Genomic DNA, 20,330 nt, shown 5'->3' with positions numbered 1-20,330 from the left:
TGAAAATAAATGAAGATTTTCATGTTGCTGATCGCTGTAAATTATTTTCCTGTCAGACCGTCCTCAGCCACCAGAGGGACCCGTAGAGTTCAACGAAGTCTACAGGAATTACATGGTAATCACCTGGAAGCCGCCTCTGGATGACGGAGGCTGTGCTGTCTCCAACTACATCATTGAGAAGAGAGATACCAACAGAGACCTATGGATGCCTGTCACCTCATCCTGTACCAGAACCACCTGCAGAGTGAGTAGAGATATTTTAAGCACAGAAAATGTTGGAAACAGTGACGAGAAGTGCAAATCTGGGCCAGACTTTTAGTATGCACCTTATATGTAAGAAGATCCTGTGAAAATCTTTGATAAAAAAGTTTGTTTGAAATGCCTGAATTTTTACCATTCTGTTTTTTTATTCTTTTGTTATCAAGACAATACTACAAAGGCTTTGATTACTAATATCCTTTCAGGTGCCAAAGCTAATCGAGGGCCGGGAGTACATCATTCGTATAATGGCTCAAAACATCTATGGCATCAGTGACCCTCTTCTGTCTACAGAGACTAAAGCTAGAGACATTTTCAGTAAGTGATATTCACAGAGAACGACACACAAAGCCAGCAAGCAATCCGCTTTTGTGTTTATAAAGTAAAAACAGCATGTAATTGCATTTCATTGTGTCTATTACAGAGACACCAGATGCTCCCAAGCAGCCTCTGGTGAAGGAAGTTTACCATGACTCTGCCCTAATCAGCTGGGAGCCACCTGCTGATGGAGGGAAACCAATCACAGGCTACATTGTGGAGAGGAAGGAGACCATGGCCAACAGGTTCATAAATACATATAACACTAATAATTTAGGGCCCAGGCAATGTTTGTAGGCTTTTCTTCTAATTGCTTTTTCGTGTACTTACACAGCCATGACTGGCATGTCAAAGTACACAATCCAGACTTGTAACACGCTTATGAATTATTAACAGCACATTTCAGCTAGTTGTTAAAGTTATTTGTTTTAGTTGCTGATAATGTAACTACTGCTCTGTGAGTGTGTAATGTTTTACCACTGGTCTTGTGTGGTGGGCACCAGTCTGTGGGAGCTATGTCAAACTCTTTCTTCCAGTGTGTGTGTGGCCTCACAAACTCTGATGCCACAGTCAGCCCAATGCCTAATAAATCAAACTTTTTTAGAAAACTGAGATTAAACCTGTTGCAACACAGCAGTGTGGTAGTTAGCTCTGTCACCCCAGAGCAAGAAGGACCCAGGTTTGAGTTTATTTGCCTGCCTTGTCTTTCTATGTGGAGTTTGCATGTTCTCATGCAAACCATGTGTTGTTGTTTTTTTCTGAGTACTCTGGCTTCCTTTATTCCTCAAGTTAAAAAAATTTATGTTATTTATATTTATATAAATGCATTCTTACAAACAAATTGTTAGACTTCATCTGAATTTTCATTTCATTCCATTCGATTTCAGCGTTTTCAGTGGGAGAAACTCATCCAAGAAGTCACGTTGATGAGCAAGGAAATATTTCTCCAACTGAAAACGCATCGTCAAGATGAACAAAATCAACTTTCTGGAATTTACTTAGCTGACATGCATCAAGACATCAGCCTTTATGTTTCTCTTCTCAGGTGGGTTCGCTGCAACACAGAAAGAATCCATCCTAAGGTGGAGTATTGGGTGACCGACCTCCTGAAAGGCTGCGAGTATGAGTTCAGGGTCAGTGCTGAGAATGAAGTGGGAGCTGGAGACCCAAGCCCACCATCTAAACCGGTCTTTGCCAAAGATCCCATTGGTGAGTTGTTCTCTTACAATTACACTCCATGTTATTATTAGTGGATGTAAATGCAGCACAAGAATATTCCTTCTTCTTTTCCCTAGTGAAACCTAGTCCGCCAGTGAATCTAAAGGCTATCGACTTTACCAAAGAGTCAGTTACCCTGTCATGGGAGCCACCCACCGACACTGGCAGAGGAAAAATCTTTGGATACTTGCTGGAGTTCCAGGCAGCTGGAAAGGAGGAATGGCTCAAGGTGAGGAAGTTACCTTGAGCCATTGAGGCGAGAGATATAACATGTAGACCACCCCTACAACTACATTTAACCTTTTAATTTCTTCATTTCAATTCTAATGTTCTTTCTTTCTTTCTTTCTTTCTTTTTTATTTCACTGAATTTTGTCAATTTGGACAACAGGTGAACCAGACTCCAGACTCCTGCAAAGAAACCAAGTTTAAGGTTATCAACTTGGAAGATGGTGTTTTGTACCGCTTCAGAGTCATGGCTGTCAACGCTGCTGGGGAGTCCAACCCAGCCAACCTTACTGAGCCGATTAGAGTACAGGACAGACTTGGTGAGTTGTTATTTCAGTATCATAGAATGCTACATAATGCTACATATGTGTGTTGAGGTACTATAGTGTTTGTAGTCATTAATTCTCTCACTTCCTTCTTCTACATCTTTCAGAGCCTCCAGAGTTGATTCTGGATGCCGGAATGACCCGAGAAATTAAAGCCATGGCTGGCACTCATATTGCTCTGATAGCCGGCATCAAAGGTGTCCCATTTCCCACTGTCACCTGGAAGAAGAATGACGCAGAAGTTCCCCCTCGGGCAGATATCGAAACCAACCAGACAGGCACCAAGCTGGAGATGAGGTTCTGCCATCGTGGTGACTGTGGAGATTACACCCTAACTGTGGAGAATCCAGCAGGAACCAAGACTGTCACCTGCACTGTGCTAGTTCTTGGTAAGTACGGAATTATTTGTAGAATTGGATTATTAACTAAAATTCAGTGGTGGTTTGAAGGGACACATCTGGAGCTGAATCATCTGTGTGGTTTTTAATTTTGAAAAAGTGACTGTGATTAAGCACATTTTATTTTTGTGAGCCATCACCCCTGTGATACAAAGTCAGTTTCATTTTTGTGTCTTCCCCTAATGAAGGATCAGACTTTAGTGATGTTCTTTGTATGTTTCTTCAGACAAACCTGGTCCTGTACAGCACCTCCGTGTGTCTGATGTCAGGAGTGACTCTGCCTACCTGTCCTGGAAAGATCCAGAGGATAATGGTGGTACTCGCATCACTAACTTTGTGGTAGAGAAGAAAGACACAGCTTCCACTCAGTGGGTCCCTGTCTGCTCTACATCAAAGAAACGCAGTATGATGTTGAAGCACCTGATGGAGGGCACGTCCTACTCGTTTAGAGTTGCCACTGAAAACCAGTTCGGCCGCAGCGAATATGTCGAGACACCAAAGGCCATCAAGGCAATGAACCCACTCTGTGAGTAACAACACAGTGACTATTTATCCTTCAAATTCATCTATATTATTTTGGTGTTGGAAAATTCCACAGATGCTTGTTTAATCATCCAAAATCTTACCTGGCGTAGGGTTTTCTGGCGATGCTATTCCCAGATTATGAACAGAATCAACTTTCTGGGATACTAAAAATAAATTTCCTTAAGCACCAAAGAAAACTGTGTTGCACAAAGAGTGAGTAGTTGAAGCCTGAATCGCTCTCATTTTGCTTTCATCCCTCCAGTCCCTCCTGGTCCTCCCAAAGACCTGCATCATGTTGATGTGGACAAGACTGAGGTATGGTTAGCATGGAACTGGCCTGATCGCAATGGAGGAAGTGAAATCATAGGCTTTCTGGTTGAGTACCAGGAAGAGGGAGAGAAAGAGTGGTATGAATGGAAAACTGTCAGCATCCCTGAGAGTCATGTGACTGGTCTGGAGGAAGGAAAAACCTACCGCTTCAGAGTGAGGGCTGAGAATGCCATTGGCCTCAGCAGACCTGATACCACAGTGCCTATCCTCTGCCAGGAGAAACTAGGTAGGGCAGAAGACAGTATTTGCATGACCCCTATTGGATTTCACATATAACTAATAGCATGAAATTAGTGTTCCAGTTGTTTGTTTTCACCTGAAATTAGATATTTACTTAATAGTGTAGGAATTGTGGTGCAGATGTGTGTTCCATGATAGTGTCTCGAGTGAGTACTTAGAATTAGAGGAGGCAGATGATCTTAATGAAAAAAAGAAACTGTTGATAAGGCTGGTAAACTGGTAAAGTTTGAATAATTTAACTTTGTTTCATATTTGTTTCATATGAGTCTAGTAATGTGAGGTGACCTCTTTTTGCACAGTGCCCCCAATTGTTGAAGTTGATGTTAAACTCACTGAAGGCATCATTGTGAAGGCCGGGACTACCATCAGACTGCCAGCTATAATGAGAGGAATCCCTGTCCCAACTGCCAAGTGGTCCATCGAAGGAGAGGAGATCACCAGCCAGGGCAACATTAAGATTGACACTGATAATTTCTCCACTATTCTCAGCATTAATGAGTGCACCAGAAACCACACTGGAACCTACCTGCTCACTGTGTCCAACCCAGCAGGAACCAAGACGGTGGCCTTAAATGTCACTGTACTCGATGTTCCAGCTGCTCCGATTGGACCTGTCAACATATTGGAGGTCATGCCAGATTCCATGACAATTGAATGGCGTCCTCCTAAAGATGATGGTGGGAGCCCTATAACCAATTACATTGTGGAGAAAAGAGAGTCCAACAAAGAGACATGGGGAGGTGTGAGTTCTGGTAGTCTTGCAACGCAGCTCCGGATCGCTCGCCTTCAGAAAGGAGTAGAATATGTAGTCCGCATTCGTGCTGAGAACAAGATGGGCATTGGTGCTCCTCTGGAGAGCAAGCCCACTGTTGCTGAGCACTCATTCATGCCCCCTAGTGCACCTGGTAAGCCACAATCCTATGATACCTCAGAGGATGCTGTTACACTTGGCTGGACTATGCCCCTAACTGATGGTGGCAGTCAGATCACTGGCTACATCATTGAGCGCAGACACAAGGGAGGAAAGTGGATCCGTGTCAACAAGACACCTTGCAAGGACCTGAGGTACCGAGTCCTGGGCCTCTACGAGGGCAGCGAGTATGAGTTCAGAGTGTTTGCTGAAAATATTGCTGGATTTAGTGGCCCCTCCCCAGTCTCCGACCCCTGCAAGCCCTGCAGGCCCATCACTGTCCCGAGTCCCCCTGTCAATCCTAAAGTTAAAGATTACAGCAGGGCCACTGCTGACCTGGTGTGGACCAAACCTACCAAAGATGGAGGCAGCCCAATCCTTGGTTACACTGTGGAGATGAAGAAAGCTAGCGCTGAAGAATGGAAAAAAGTCAACCTGGATGACTTGATCAAGCAGTGTGCCTACAGGGTGAAGGGTCTGGAAGAGGGTGTGACCTATAGATTCAGAGTCTTTGCTTCAAACATGATTGGAGACGGGGAGCCAAGAGAAATCCCAGAATCAGTCACTGCTCAGGATATTCTTATACCTCCAGAGATTGAGATGGAGGCCACTTGTCGAGATTGTGTTACTGTGCGTGTTGGACACAACATCAACATCATTGGTTACATCAAGGCTCGCCCTGATCCTGAAGTTTTTTGGTCAAAAGAAGAGACTATTCTAGAGAACAGCAAACGTGTTACCATCCTGCAGAATCTTCCTTTAGTCCACCTAAAGATCAAGGAAGCTACAAGGAATGACCATGGCAAATATATTCTGAAAGCTTCAAATGAAGGTGGTGAGGCTTCCCGCACAATCACAGTTAATGTTCTAGACCGACCCAGCCACTGCCAGAATCTGAATGTGACCTATGTCACTAAGGGCTCATGCATGATCAACTGGGAGAGCCCTAAGGACAATGGTGGATCCGAGATCACCAACTACATTGTGGAGTGCAGAGAGCCTAGTATTAGCATGTGGTCTATGATCTCTTCCCACTGCACTAATCGTAAGATCAAGGCAAAGCTGATGGAAGGCCATGAGTACCTGTTCCGTGTCTGTGCTGAGAACAAAATAGGACCAGGACCCTCCGTGGAGATCAAAACTCCTACATTGGCCATGGACCCTATTGACAAGCCCGGCGAGCCTGAGAACTTCAGAGCAATTGACATTGGTAAGAACTATGTCAATTTGAGGTGGCGGAAGCCTGACTATGATGGTGGAAGCCCCCATCTCTCCTACAACCTGGAGTGTAAAACTAAAGATGCGGAGGAGTGGGAAAAACTCAACACCACTACTCTCACAGACACCTTCTTTTTGGCTGATAAATGTGTGGAAAATCAGACGTACACCTTCAGGTAGGTTACTTCATTTCTAATTTGTAATTACTGATTGTTTTGTTGGGTGTTTATCTGATCAGAAATTGTGTTCTGTAAGGGTTATCCAGCTATCTACCTTTATTTACCTTTATTTTTACAATTTGTTATCCAGAGTGCAGACTGTCAGTGAAGGAGGTGAGAGTGCCTGGGTAAAACTTGCAGATATTCTGGTGAGGGAGGAGATCCAGAAGCCTGTCATTGACCTGAAGTTGGCTGGAACACTGACAGTAAAAGCTGGAGAGTCAGTCAGGATGGAGGCTGCTCTGAGAGGAAAGCCCCAGCCTGAGGTTAAATGGATGAAAGATAAGGCTACTGGAGACAATCCCAGAATAAGCTATGAAACTGGCCCAGACTACTCAAAATTTCTGATGACTAAGTCCAAGCGTAGTGACACAGGAAAATACATTATCACTGCCACCAACTCGGGTGGGACTTTCACAGCATATGCCAATGTTAATGTCCTGGACGTTCCCGGCCCAGTGAGAGACCTGAGGATTACTGGCATTGGAGCTGACAAGTGCAGAGTGGTTTGGGATGCTCCAGAGGATGATGGAGGTTGTGAGGTGGACAGCTACATTCTAGAGAAATGTGAAACCAGGAGGATGGTTTGGTCCACATATTCAGCCTCTGTGGTCACACCATACTGCAACGTCACTCGTTTGGTGGAGGGCAATGAATACATATTCAGAGTGCGGGCAGAAAACAAGATGGGAACTGGCCCTGCCATGGACAGTAAGCCTATAACTGTCAAGACTCAGTTCAACAAACCTGGACCCCCTGATGCCCCTGAAGTCACCAAGGTAAATTTTTGTATACTCTCTACTCGGTTTTATTGTGTTTATTGTGTCTCGTGGAAAACATTTCAACATCTTCAAGCTTTTATAACATAGTAATTAACATAGCTATAATAATTGGTTGTGATTAAAGGTGAGCAAAGATGAGATGACTGTGGTCTGGGCTCCTCCTGAGAATGATGGAGGAAAGTCAATCACTGGTTACATCCTTGAAAGGAAGGAGAAGAGGGCAGTGCGCTGGGTGCCCTGCACTAAGAGCCCAATCTCTGAGAGACGCATGAAAGTAACCAACCTGATTCCAAACCATGAGTACCAGTTCAGAGTGAGAGCTGAGAATGATGTCGGTCTGGGAGATCCCAGTAAACCCTGCAGACCAGTTGCAGCCAAAGATCCTATTGGTGAGTTTGCTGTCACAACTTTACTATTAAGAAGTTCAAGTGGGGGGGTTGTTTTGTTTTGTTTTTTTGTGGTAGAGCTGAAGAACATGTAAAATGCCAGACAATGGGGTTTAAGATTTGACAAGCTTCGTCTTTTATTTCTGCATTCATAATAAGTTTTGTTTCACTGTCTCCACCTACAGAGCCACCTGGTCCCCCTGCAGCCCTGAAGGTGGCCGACAGCACAAAAACCTCTATCACTCTGTCCTGGTCTAAACCTGTCTATGACGGTGGCGCCCCCATTATTGGCTATAGCTTGGACATGAGGCTGAAAAGTGAGGCGGACCCTGAGAATCCCACAGTGGGCTGGAAGAGAATTGATACTCATGGACCACTGGTGCTCACAGAATTTACTATTGGCCAGCTTGATGAAAAGCAGGAGTATGAGTTCAAGGTGTCAGCCCAAAACCAGGTGGGCTGGGGACGCCATGCTTATTTGAAGGAGGCAGTGTCTCCCAAGGAGATCCTGGGTAAGAAGTCATCAGATTCTGAGCCTCAATAAATGTTTTATAGTACAGTAGTCTTGTAAATTTTCCAAAAGCTGATGACACTAAACATTCATTTGTTTTTCATGTAAAACAGAGGCTCCAGAAATTGAGCTGGATGCCAGTCTGAGGAAAGGCCTTTCTGTGAGGGCTGGTTGTCCTATAAGGCTTTTCGCCGTGATCAGAGGAAGGCCTGCCCCCAAGGTTACGTGGAAGCGGTTGGGTGTGGACAATGTAATCCGCCGAGGTCACGTGGACCAGGTTGACACCATGTCCTTCCTTGTTATCCCTGAGAGCACCAGAGAGGATTCTGGAAAATATTCACTCACTCTGTCCAACTCAGCTGGAGAGAAAGCAATATTTGTCCGTGTCAAAGTCCTTGGTGAGAAACAAAAAACGAATGTCAAATGGTGTATTTTCTTTTAATAACTTTTAAACCCGTTTAAAAAGACTGGTCACTAATGAGGAGGCTGTCATGTCTTTGATTTAAAATTTTTTGTCCACAGACACACCTGGTCCGGTTGGCAGCCTGGATGCCACTGACATCACCAAAACAACAGCTCAACTCTCCTGGTTGCCACCAGAGAATGACGGAGGCAGCCCCATCCTCAATTACGTTGTGGAGAAACGAGAGGTTGATAGGAAGACCTGGACCAAGTGCACAGAGGACCTGAAGAAGACTAGCTTTAAGGTCACCAACCTTACACCTGGCATTGAGTATTACTTCAGAGTCATGGCCTGCAACAAGTATGGCATTGGAGTTCCTCAGGACTCACCCAGGTCCTACTTGGCTGTTGACCCAATCAGTAAGTTCCGTGTTCTTCTGACTCTGAATTTAGTCTGTTTTGTTAATTGTTCCTAATCCCTGCTTTGTTTTGGATTCAGGTGAGCCAGACCCTCCAAAGAAGATGGACGTGTTAGAGATCACCAAGAATAGTGCTACACTGGGCTGGCTAAAACCACTCAGGGATGGAGGTGCCAAAATCAATGGTTATGTGGTGGATTACCAGGAGGAGGGTGCACCTGAGGACAAATGGACACCATATTCTGTGGTCAAAGACCTGACTATCGTGGTAGTTGGTCTGAAAGAAGGAAAGAAGTATAAGTTCAGAGTGGCTGCTAGGAACTCAGTGGGAGTCAGTTTGGCTCGAGAGGCTGAGGGAATGTTTGAAGTTAAGGAGCAGCTCAGTGAGTAGACAAGTTTAAACATTTCCTCATACTAGTATGGATAATAGTAACTGAGACACTGTCATTTATGTAGGTCAATCAAAAAGTTTAAATCATCATGAAATACAGAAGTAACTATTGATATTTTGTCTTCCTCTCAGTGGCTCCGAAGATAATCATGCCTGACATTGTGACAGTCAGAGCTGGATCCAAGATGACGATTGAGGCTATTGTGGCAGGTAAACCTGCTCCTGTCTGCAAGTGGAAGCAGGGCAATGAGGATGTGCTAACCTCTGATCGCCTGTCCATTGTAAAGACGCTGACAACTACCTCACTTATTATAAAGAATGTCACAAGAAAGGATAGTGGTTACTACAGCCTGTCAGCTGAGAACAGTACTGCCAAGATTAATCAGATCCTCAAAGTCATCGTCATGGGTAAGTTAGAACGGAGACTTTTTACACCGCTGGTTCTTGTAAACACATCAGCAGTGCTTTGCCCTGCCTTCCATTATCAACATGTGTGCTGTCTGTGTCTCAGACATCCCTGGACCCCCTGAAGCTCCTTTGGAGATCACTGAACTGGACATGGATGCGTGCACACTGCTCTGGAACTCGCCACAGGAGGATGGTGGTAGCAACATCACCAACTACATTGTAGAGAAGTGTGATGTTAGCCAGGGTGATTGGATCACCGTTTCTACATCTTGCACAAAGACGAGCTTCAGAATGACCAAACTGACACCTGGCAAAGAGTACAGCTTCCGTGTTCGTGCTGAAAACAGGTTTGGCGTCTCTGGGCCTACCTACTCTGAGAAGATGATTGCCAGATATCCATTTGGTGAGCATTTGTATTCTAATATGTATCATAGCTTCCCAACATTACAAGAATAACATTATGTGTTAATGGCTTTTTTCCACAAAGATCCTCCGAGTGAACCCAGAAACCTGCAGATAAACAAGATCAACAAGGATTTCGTCATCCTATCATGGGAGCGTCCCAGCTCTGATGGTGGGAGCCCCATCAGTGGATATTGCATTGAAAAGAAGGAGAGGAATAGCCTTCTGTGGGTGAAGGCTAATGAGACTCTGGTCAAAGCCACTCAGTACACCTGCACAGGCCTGATCGATGGCCTGGAGTACACCTTCAGGGTGTCAGCACAAAACCAGGCCGGACAGGGCAAACCTTGTAAACAGACAGACTTCATCACTGCCAGGACTGCTGTCGGTATGAACACTTCTTATAACTAGAAAAACATCATAATTTTTCTCACCATTTCACCATATTGTTGGTAAATTTCAGTTAAAACCAATAGCACAAAAATGACAACTTTAAATTCAAAGAGCTCTTCACAACACAACTGCACTTTTATGTCATTCATGTTTTTATTAACTGGAAAAAATATCATATACATCATTTTATGTATGCCCTCTGTTGTTTTTAACATTTCCCGATCAGTTTGTTGAAGCTAGCAAACATTTGATTTTTTAAAAATTATTTTTAACCACGGAATAAAAATGTATCTCCCCTTTTAGATAACGTGCTCCATGTACCAAGGCTAAATATTTAATAGTGATTCAGTTCAGCAGCCCCAGGCCCTTTAATACATGTCAAACAAAAAGATAAGGAAATTTATTTTTAAAATACCTACTTCCGTTACAAGTTAACTAACCAAACACATCTGAAATACAGAAGCCCATTTTAGCCCTAACATTAAAGTGGTGAATTCTATTTTTCTGTCTATCAGTTGATCAATCAGTTACATTTTTTTTTTAATTATCAATCAATCAATGTCAACTCAACAGTAATATAGTAAAGTATATAACAGTAAAGCTAGGGAACCCTTCCTTTAAATAAACATGCTGTAGTTGATTTAATACCCACAAAAACTGAGGAGAAAGCAATTAAATGATTACAGATGCTGCAATTCAATGATAAAATCAGTAGTTTAATTATTCCATGTCAAAATCACCTACACAATACTCCCCACCCACAATCGTCTTTGACTCATATCAGAATGATTCAAATTCTACTTTTTCTGGTTAATATATTTTCTTTTTAATTTCAGGATATATTGCTATATATATTTGCACTCTTTTGCATTCAAGTTCATTCTTTGTTATTTAAACTGTATCGTCTACAACTGTTCATTTGTGGGGGTTTTTGTTTCTATCTAGACCCACCAGGAAAACCCGAGCCCATGGATGTGACCAAGAGCACTGTATCATTAGTGTGGGGCCGTCCAAAGCATGACGGTGGCAGCAAGTTGATTGGCTACTACGTGGAATATACAAAGCTTCCAGAAGAGAAGTGGACTCGCTGCAATGCCAACTGCATGAACATCCAGACAGAGAACTATGTGGTGACTAACCTACAGGAGGGTCAACAATACCAGTTTAGAGTCATCGCCAAGACCGCAATTAACAGCAGCCTTCCATCTGAGCTGTCTGACCCTATTCCTGTCATCGCAGAGAATGGTACAACTCTGCATAGTAACGAAAGTGATACACAAATACAGTCATATACAAATAATCATGAGGGTTTTTTTCCTCTTCTATGCAGTTGCTCCTCGTGTGGAATTAGGTGTTAACATGAAGAACCTGATTGTGGTGAAAGCTGGAGAAAATGTCTTCCTGGATGCTGAGGTCTTTGGCAAACCACTTCCCAAAGTGAGCTGGAAGAAGGATGGAGTACCTCTGGTCCTTGCTGAGGGAATGAAGATGTCCCAAAAGAAACATCTTCATCTGCTGGAGCTATACTCTGTCACCAGGAAAGAGACTGGGGACTACACTATCACAGCTGAAAATGTCAATGGCACCAAGTACGCCACCATAAAGGTCAAAGTACTCGGTAAGCTAAAGTTATGTTAGTTCATTTTATTGTAGTGCTTAAGCTAGCGTTTCATGTTTTGAGAGAAAAAAGCTTATCCTTGTGTTTTTTCTACCACAGACAAACCAGGCCCTCCAGCCTCAGTGAAAATTTCTAAGGTGTTTGCTGACCGTGTTAAGCTGCGATGGGTGCCACCACTTGCAGATGGCGGTTCTGAAATCACTAACTACATCATTGAGAAGCGTGAGACTAGCAGGGCCAACTGGGCATTGGTCACCTCAAACATCCATGGACACATCACTGACTGTTCAGTGGAGAAACTTATTGAAGGACACGAATATCAGTTCCGAGTCAGTGCTGAGAACCAGTATGGTGTGGGAGATCCCATTATGACTGATGCCGTCACGGTCAAGAATCCGTATGGTAAGAAAACTCACTGTATTCTACTTGAGGAGAATGAAATGAAAAAATGAAAGCATGCATGTTTTACTGACTGCATAAAGTCTCATATTAGCTTGACCATGTTTAAATCATTAAAATTACTGTGATTTGATATATAGCTTGACATTTTTTTGCTTAAATTCAATTTTTCAAATTGTGAATTGTGTGACATGGCTAATGTGTAAGTTTTTTATTCCTTTATAACACCATGTTGATCAAAGTTGGTGTAGCCCATCAGAGAATTAAAACATTATCTCTTGTCAGATGTTCCTGGTCCATGTGAGCCACCTGTCATCACCAACATCACACAGAACTCCATGACAGTCAGCTGGAAGGCCCCAGCCAATGATGGCAAGTCTCCCATCCTTGGCTACATGGTGGAGAAACGTGAGGCCACTGAGCTGAGCTGGGCTAAGGTTAACCGCCGACCAGTCATTGATAGGACCATCAAGGCCATTCAACTGACTGAGGGCTCTGAGTATGAGTTCAGAGTAATTGCTATAAACAAGGCTGGTCTTGGGAAACCCAGCGACGCTTCAAATGGTGCCCTGGCTGTTGACCCTGTCTGTGAGTATCTGCTTTAAAACACACTTTCTAAATGAAAGTAAAACGCTTCAGACAACTAATTATTCATAAATAATTATTTAGATCCTCCCGGGCCACCTGCCTTCCCCAAGGTGGTGGACTCTACCAAGACGTCAGTTAGCCTTAGCTGGACCAAACCAGCATATGATGGTGGCTGTGAGATCATTGGATACTTGGTTGAGTGCAAGCGAGTTGATGCAGAGAGCTGGACAAGATGCAATGTGCCGAAGAAACTCCAGGCCACGAAATTCCTGCTGACAGGCCTGATGGACAACACTGAGTACCAGTTCAGAGTCACGGCTGTTAACAAGATTGGCTACAGTGAGCCCAGCGAGGTGCCTGGAAACTACATGCCTAAGGATATTCTAAGTATGTTCCCAGCTGTCTCTGATTCAACACTATTTAGATAAATAATTTCCAAAAGGAAAATTGTTTAGTTTACTGGTTTAATTTAATGGTTTTCTGTGGGGTGTTTCCACTGGAGATCAACAGCTTATGTCTAAATCATTGTTATGAATACGTGTGGCTATTGCTGAATCTCTAAAAGAAAAAAGAATTAAATCAAGAGGCAATATAAAAATCAATCAAGTTAGCTTGGCTTTGAAGGAGAGACTGTGTCAGCAAATACAGTAGTACACCTTATCTCTCATTACTATATCACAGTTTATCACTGTGAAAGAGGAACTCAATTTCATTAAATAACTTTAATGCATATGACATTATGGAGATCAGATTGTATGACTACTAACTGGCTCAGTGGTAATCGAAGAAAATGAAATAACCATTTACCTAATCCAACATAGAATTTCTCATATCAAGTCCAACTATTAGAAAAATTTGACCAACCAGCAATTTGCTAGCGTAATTGAAATTGCTGGTCTGGCCTTTGTGGTTATCTTTTTAATCTATATATTATATTACTTGTTTCCGCTAGCGAATTAACTTTATTAATTAAACATATTGTCAATAATTAGTATCATTCTTGGTGAACTTGATAAACTAAGACTTTCTTGGTATTAGCCAAAATTAACACTTAATATTTTCAGGAGGACAAATTAGCAAAAAGAGAGTACTGCCAAATGGGCAAGACAGATTAACAGAAGAAATAATGGCAACTAACAGACGACATAACAGTTAAGTTAGTCACTGTGATTAATGACCAGTGATGGGAATAACGGCGTTACAAGTAACGGCGTTACTTTTTTCAGTAACGAGTAATCTAACTAATTACTATTCCTATCGTTACAATGCCGTTACCGTTACTAACAAGAAAATGCGGTCCGTTACTATTTCAACAAACAGACGGTTGAAGCTGTGTTCAGTTTACCGCATCTTATATCAGCTGCAGGAAGTAGCTGTAAGTAATCTGGGCGCTGCAGCTTTAAGCAGCTGCGCTTCCGCGGATGGTGATCACGATCACTGTCTGGCACAACACCTGGAGCACAGGGGGCAAAACAATGGCATGAGTGCTGCTGTTTGACTGAGGAAGAATAAAGTAGTCGTGGTCAATCACATGACCACTTAAAGACAAAGCAACAAGGTGACAAGGCCACGTAAAACCAGAGTCATGATAAACTATATATACGCAGCGTTTTTTCCTCAATACTTTCGTCACGTTTACTGTCTAAGGACAGCACAGCGAACACTCTCTGCTTATGAGCAAACAATAAGAAAAACAAAACAAAAACTGCCCGTTTGTGTTGGTGGGAAAATGCACCATGTGGACCAATGAAAAAATGATATGGCAACATGACATTTGGTTGATTAGGAAGAGGCGGAAGTTTCAGGAGTGACGGCGAGAGAGAGAGAGAGAGAGAGAGAGAGAGTTTTGAGATGTGAGAGATTTATGACGTTTAGCGTGTTTGGAGTGTGTAGTTAATGTGTTGTCTTGTGTAGTTAGTGTGTAGTTTTGTGTTGTGTGTCAGAACAATGAGGCGACTGCTGTCTCCAGGTAAAACAGGAGTGATACACCTGCTGCTGTCAGACCTGCAGGTATCAGGCTGTGATGTTTCCTTTATAGTAGACAGAAATGATGTTTTTGCAGTGGCACAAATAATTTGTGGCATCTTATTGAAGAACAGCTGATTGTTCTGTAAATAGTTTGAAATGGTTATTTAAAAAAATCAAGGTAAAAGGTAAATGGATGCAAATAACTTTGTTATTTGTAAAACATGTGCATATGATTTAAACATTGACAATTTATATTTGCATTTAAAGTTATGAAATATGATTCATTAAACATGTTTGTGGTTGTTACAGTAAAAATATAACTTTTTCTACTCTGATTTTATGTTTTTTGTCTGATTTTAGATCAATTGTGTTAATACAGTTTGTCAAAATGAAAACATGACTGTAAATTCAGACATGTGAGGTTGTGCTGAAAAGGATGAGACCAAACAAAGTAAATAGTTTTTAAAGGTGAAATGTGGAGGAAACATCAAAAGTAGTTAAAATGGCCAATTATACCCTGGATTTTTTTAAAGTAACACAATAGTTACTTTTCAAGTAATTATTACTTTTAGAATCTTGTAACTCAGTTACTAACTCAATTACTTTTTTGAAGAAGTAACTAGTAACTATAATTAATTACCTTTTCAAAGTAACTTATCCAACACTGTTAATGACCCACCCTTTGTTTCCTCCAGTTGCTCCTGATGCTGAGCTTGACGCTGACCTGAGAAAAGCTTTGGTTCTGCGAGCTGGAGTAACCATGAGGCTCTATGTACCACTGAGAGGACGCCCAGCACCGAAGGTGACATGGACTAAAGTTGATGCTAATTTGAAGGAAAGGCAAGGACTACTGATCAAGACATCGGACTGGGACACCCTACTGATGATTGAGGATGTTAACAGATGTGATTCTGGCAAATATGTTCTGTCACTGGAGAACAGCAGCGGCTCTAAGAGCTACACCATCGTAGTAAAGGTCCTTGGTAAGAATTTCTGGCATATAAAATGTTGAGTACACACACTCCAGTGAGTTGTACTGTCACATGCAATGTAGACATGTAAATGAAACCAAGTAAGTGAAAAACCTTTTCACTGATTTATAGTTCAAATCTATCAAGAGGTTTTTCTTAACCTGCATCGAGCTGAAATACAATTCTTGAAATGGTGGTTTTAAAAATTAAACATTAAATGTATTAAATGGAGTCGAACCTAGTTTTCACCTTAAAATGTGTAAAAAAGTAGAACATATATATGATTATATAAGATATATCAGAAATATCAGCATGAAGAAAGAAAATGTTTTTTTTTTTTAAATAAATATAGAGTGCACACATAGGCCTAATGTGTGCTTTCACTTCAGACATGCATTTGTACTCGTGCTTGTATAACTTTCTGAAAGCTATAAGGCAAAGAAATTGCTTCTCTTGCCCACTTAGATTCTCCGGGCCCACCCTTAAACCTGACTGTGAAGGAAACCTCCAGAACCCATGCCTGCATCACCTGGGATGCCCCACTGATTGATGGTGGTAGTCCAGTTAAGAACTACATCGTAGAGAAACGTTTGGCTGAGAGGAAAGCCTGGACCTGTGTGTCAGCAGATTGTCCTAAGATTTCCTTCAGGATCACCAACCTGGAGGCAGGACAGGCCTACTGCTTCAGAGTTCTAGCTGAAAATGCATACGGCATTGGAGAAGGCTGTGAGACCCCAGGCAGCATCAGGGCCTCTGGTAGTTACAAGATATTTGATACTTAAATTTAAATATACTCATGCTGTATAGCCACTGCATTCATGAGCTCAGACACTATATATGTAGCTAAAAAAACACAAACGTTCAACCTTCGTCCATTTGTCCTTCCTGTGCAGAGCAACCTGGTCCAGTGACAGACTTCAAAGCTCAGAAGACTACAAAGAACTCTATCACCCTGTCCTGGAAGAAGCCCATCAATGATGGTGGGAGTTTTATTACTGCATACATCTTGGAGCAGGGTGAAGGCGAGGAGAAGTGGAAGCAGATCCTGAAAGGCAAGAATACCTCACACACTATTGGAGAACTGACAGAAGGCAAGGAGTATTCTTTCAGGGTCAAGGCACTCAACGAGTCTGGAGAGGGACCACCCACTGAGCTCACTGCTATTGCAAAGGACCAATTTGGTAAAAATGCCTTCATGCTATTCTTAGTTATACTAAAATTATAATGTTGAACTTTTTAATGATGATTATCCTTTTGAACTTCAGTGCTACCCGACTGCAACTTAAGTGATCTGCACGATGGCTGCTGTGTGGTTAAGGAGGGCAGCACAACACGCATTAACATCCCCATCACTGGAGTTCCAAACCCCACTGCTACCTGGAAGAAGGGCGATATGGGAGTGGGTGATACTGGCCGGATGTGTGTTGAAGCATCTCAGGGCATCACCACCTTACTGATTAGAGACTCCCAGAGAGGAGATGCTGACACCTACACTATAAATGTCAGGAACAGTGCTGGCTCAAAGGACTGCAAGTTCCAGCTGAAGGTGGTTGGCAAACCCGGTATTTGCACTGGACCCATTACGTTTGATGAGATAACTGCCGATGCCATCACACTAGAGTGGGGACCACCCAAAGATGATGGTGGTGCAGAGGTGTCTAATTACATTGTGGAGAAGAGGAGAACAACAGATAACAAGTGGACTACAGTGGCTTCTGCCATCCAGAAGACCACCATGAGAGTGATCAGACTCCATGACGGGATAGAATACATCTTTAGAGTGTTTGCTGAGAACAAGTATGGGGTTGGAGAACATCTGAGGTCTGACCCAGTCGTTGCCCAGCATCCTTTCAGTAAGTATGGCCATTGTCTACTACCACTGTTAATTTATAACTGATTATACTTCAGATCTTTTTGTCTTGTCAAGACATTGTCTCTAAATTTTTTTTGAAAAAGGGCAAAATTATCTCTAGTAATAACATTTAGTGCTCATTATAAGACCTGATGTATTTGTTTTACAAATGTACTTTTAAAATACTAGTAAATGAAATGAAACTATAGCTTTGTTTAGGGATTTTTTAAATCAGTCTTTCTCGTGTAATGACATCATCTGCATTATACTGAACTGATTTTATTACACATATTAATGTCTTCCTCTCGCTTTCTCTTCTTCCTCCAGATGTTCCCGGGGCACCTGCTCCACCAGAAATTGTGAGCATCAGGCATGAATCAGCCATCCTGACTTGGGTTGATCCAAAGGACACTGGTGGTGCCCCAGTTACTGGTAACAAACAGTGATCAATGTACATGCTAAGTATGAGCAAACAGCAAATAACAATCAGTCTGATCAAGTAATTTTGTGTTTTCCCTAGGATATCACATAGAGTATAAGGAAAAGAACAGTCTGATGTGGAAACGGGCGAGTAAGACTCCTCTGAGAGTAAAAGAATGTAGAGTCACTGGACTGACAGAAGGATTAGAATATGAGTTCAGGGTAATGGCCATGAACATGGCTGGCCTGGGAAAGGCTAGCAAAGTAACTGAGGCCGTGGTTGCTCTGGATCCTATTGGTGAGTCCACTGTTATTGGAATCTTTTTTTTGCTCTAATCTTATTCAACTATGTACTGTTTACAGTACTTGTTACCTGAGCTATGGCAACCATGTCTCTTTTTGAAATGTTTTACAACCGTCTTCTCTTTTGTGTCATGTCAGATCCTCCTGGCAAGCCTGAAGTAATCAGTGTCACCAGGAGCACAGTCACTCTGATGTGGACAGCTCCCAAATATGACGGTGGCTACAAGCTTACTGGTTATATCATAGAGAAACTTGAGGCCAGTGGTAAGGCCTGGATGAAAGCAAATCATGTCAACATTCAGGGCTGTGCTTTTACCGTCACTGACCTGACTGAAGGATCCCAGTATGAATTTAGAGTCAGAGCTAGGAATGCTGCAGGTGCCATCAGTATTCCTTCAGAGCCTACTCCGCTTTTGACCTGCAAGGATGAATATGGTGAGCTAAGTAGTAAACAGTTTGACTCGTTTTGGAGTTGACTGTAGATTATTGATTCCCCCCCCCCCCCCCCCCCCCCCTTTATGTATATATGTACAGTTAGGACTTAAAAATATTTGTCAAAAGTTTGAAATTTTGAGTTGTTGAACGTTTAAAATGTCAACAACTGTCTACAATGCAAAATACAACTTTTTTTTTGTCATCTCTACAGAGCCCCCAACCATCACTATTGACCCAGAAATGAAAGATGGTATAGCCATCAGAGCAGGAGACACAATTGTAATCTCAGCTTCTAAAATTGTGGGCAAACCTCCACCTACTGCAGCGTGGTCCAAGGGAGGACGTGAGTTGAAGACTTCTGACATTGTCACCATCACCAGTACCCCAACCTCCTCTACTCTGGCTATTAAGTACGCAAGTCGGAAGAACACAGGGGAGTACACTATCACTGCCAGCAACCCCTTTGGCATTAAGGAAGAACATGTTAAGGTGAAGGTCTTAGATGTTCCTGGACCTCCAGGCCCAGTTGAAGCCAGTAACATTTCAGCCGAAAAGTGTACCCTGACCTGGCTTCCACCAGAGGAGGATGGAGGCTCTACTATCAAATCCTACATCCTTGAGAAGAGAGAAACCAGCCGACTACAGTGGACCAAGCTAGCTGAAAATGTCATGGATTGCAGACACGTAGTCAGCAAACTGATTAAAGGCAATGAATACATTTTCAGAGTGTCTGCTGTGAACCAGTATGGCACAGGAGATTCAACCCAGTCTGCTCCAGTCAAAATGGTTGATAGTTTCTGTAAGTTTATATTTTTTATGTGGTTTATATCTGTGTATTAATAATTAAACAATAAAAGCAACTTAGCTATAGGATCTTGCAGATCCTTTAAAATAAAAATATAGCTAATAGACATGTCTAATAGTAGTGTACACATCCAGAAAATTTTTTTTTACATATACTATTATATATTGTACACATATTTATTAGTTTCAGATTTAGCCATTCATATATTTTGCCTGTTTATGTTATTGTATTTTGCACAACTCTGTTGCTTGTGAAGCTCGCACACAAGAATTTCACTCGCATGTGCTGTACCAATGTACCTGCACATGTGATGTGACAGTCAAAGTGATTTGATTTGATTTGATTTGATTTGTCCTTCCTGTTTCTGTTTCCCCAGCACCACCAGGTCCGCCCTCAACCCCAGAGATTGATAATGTTAGTAGGAATGCTGTCACCATTTCATGGAAGAGACCAGTACGAGATGGGGGAAGTGACATTAGGGGATACTGTGTTGAGAGGAAAGAGAGAAGAGGACTGAGATGGGTCAGAGCCTGTAAGCGGACTATCCCTGACCTGCGGTTTAAGGTGCAAGGCCTGAGTGAGGGAGTAGAGTACGAGTTTAGAGTCACTGCTGAGAACAAGGCTGGATTTGGGGAGCCAAGTGAACCATCGCGCCCTGTCATGACAAAAGATATTGTGTGTAAGTAAAACT

The 20,330-nt window shown here is 42.4% G+C and overlaps 1 protein-coding gene across 8 annotated transcripts in view; it reads left to right on the top strand.

Moving 5' to 3' along the window:
* Window positions 1-20,330, top strand: part of ttn.2 (titin, tandem duplicate 2) — a 219,318-nt gene that overhangs the window by 153,266 nt on the left and 45,722 nt on the right. For all 8 annotated transcript variants that reach the window (XM_076874633.1, XM_076874632.1, XM_076874631.1 and 5 more), the window contains 33 exons: window positions 57-244; window positions 465-576; window positions 683-821; window positions 1,622-1,785; window positions 1,872-2,023; window positions 2,185-2,341; window positions 2,455-2,736; window positions 2,972-3,271; window positions 3,533-3,826; window positions 4,140-6,144; window positions 6,278-6,965; window positions 7,093-7,357; window positions 7,540-7,866; window positions 7,979-8,263; window positions 8,388-8,687; window positions 8,767-9,069; window positions 9,210-9,485; window positions 9,589-9,888; window positions 9,973-10,275; window positions 11,226-11,525; window positions 11,611-11,898; window positions 11,998-12,300; window positions 12,583-12,885; window positions 12,967-13,272; window positions 15,549-15,836; window positions 16,290-16,580; window positions 16,718-17,005; window positions 17,090-17,677; window positions 18,004-18,108; window positions 18,197-18,394; window positions 18,538-18,834; window positions 19,046-19,633; window positions 20,016-20,318. In XM_076874633.1, the coding sequence (XP_076730748.1) occupies window positions 57-244; window positions 465-576; window positions 683-821; window positions 1,622-1,785; window positions 1,872-2,023; window positions 2,185-2,341; window positions 2,455-2,736; window positions 2,972-3,271; window positions 3,533-3,826; window positions 4,140-6,144; window positions 6,278-6,965; window positions 7,093-7,357; window positions 7,540-7,866; window positions 7,979-8,263; window positions 8,388-8,687; window positions 8,767-9,069; window positions 9,210-9,485; window positions 9,589-9,888; window positions 9,973-10,275; window positions 11,226-11,525; window positions 11,611-11,898; window positions 11,998-12,300; window positions 12,583-12,885; window positions 12,967-13,272; window positions 15,549-15,836; window positions 16,290-16,580; window positions 16,718-17,005; window positions 17,090-17,677; window positions 18,004-18,108; window positions 18,197-18,394; window positions 18,538-18,834; window positions 19,046-19,633; window positions 20,016-20,318 (11,286 nt within the window). The remainder of the gene's footprint in view (window positions 1-56; window positions 245-464; window positions 577-682; window positions 822-1,621; window positions 1,786-1,871; window positions 2,024-2,184; window positions 2,342-2,454; window positions 2,737-2,971; window positions 3,272-3,532; window positions 3,827-4,139; window positions 6,145-6,277; window positions 6,966-7,092; window positions 7,358-7,539; window positions 7,867-7,978; window positions 8,264-8,387; window positions 8,688-8,766; window positions 9,070-9,209; window positions 9,486-9,588; window positions 9,889-9,972; window positions 10,276-11,225; window positions 11,526-11,610; window positions 11,899-11,997; window positions 12,301-12,582; window positions 12,886-12,966; window positions 13,273-15,548; window positions 15,837-16,289; window positions 16,581-16,717; window positions 17,006-17,089; window positions 17,678-18,003; window positions 18,109-18,196; window positions 18,395-18,537; window positions 18,835-19,045; window positions 19,634-20,015; window positions 20,319-20,330) is intronic.

Source organism: Maylandia zebra, linkage group LG16 (genome assembly GCF_041146795.1).
Source record: "Maylandia zebra isolate NMK-2024a linkage group LG16, Mzebra_GT3a, whole genome shotgun sequence".
Classification (NCBI taxonomy): domain Eukaryota; kingdom Metazoa; phylum Chordata; class Actinopteri; order Cichliformes; family Cichlidae; genus Maylandia; species Maylandia zebra.
The sequence above is the reverse complement of the archived record's forward strand: the minus strand, read 5'-3'. Positions and strand labels throughout refer to the sequence as shown.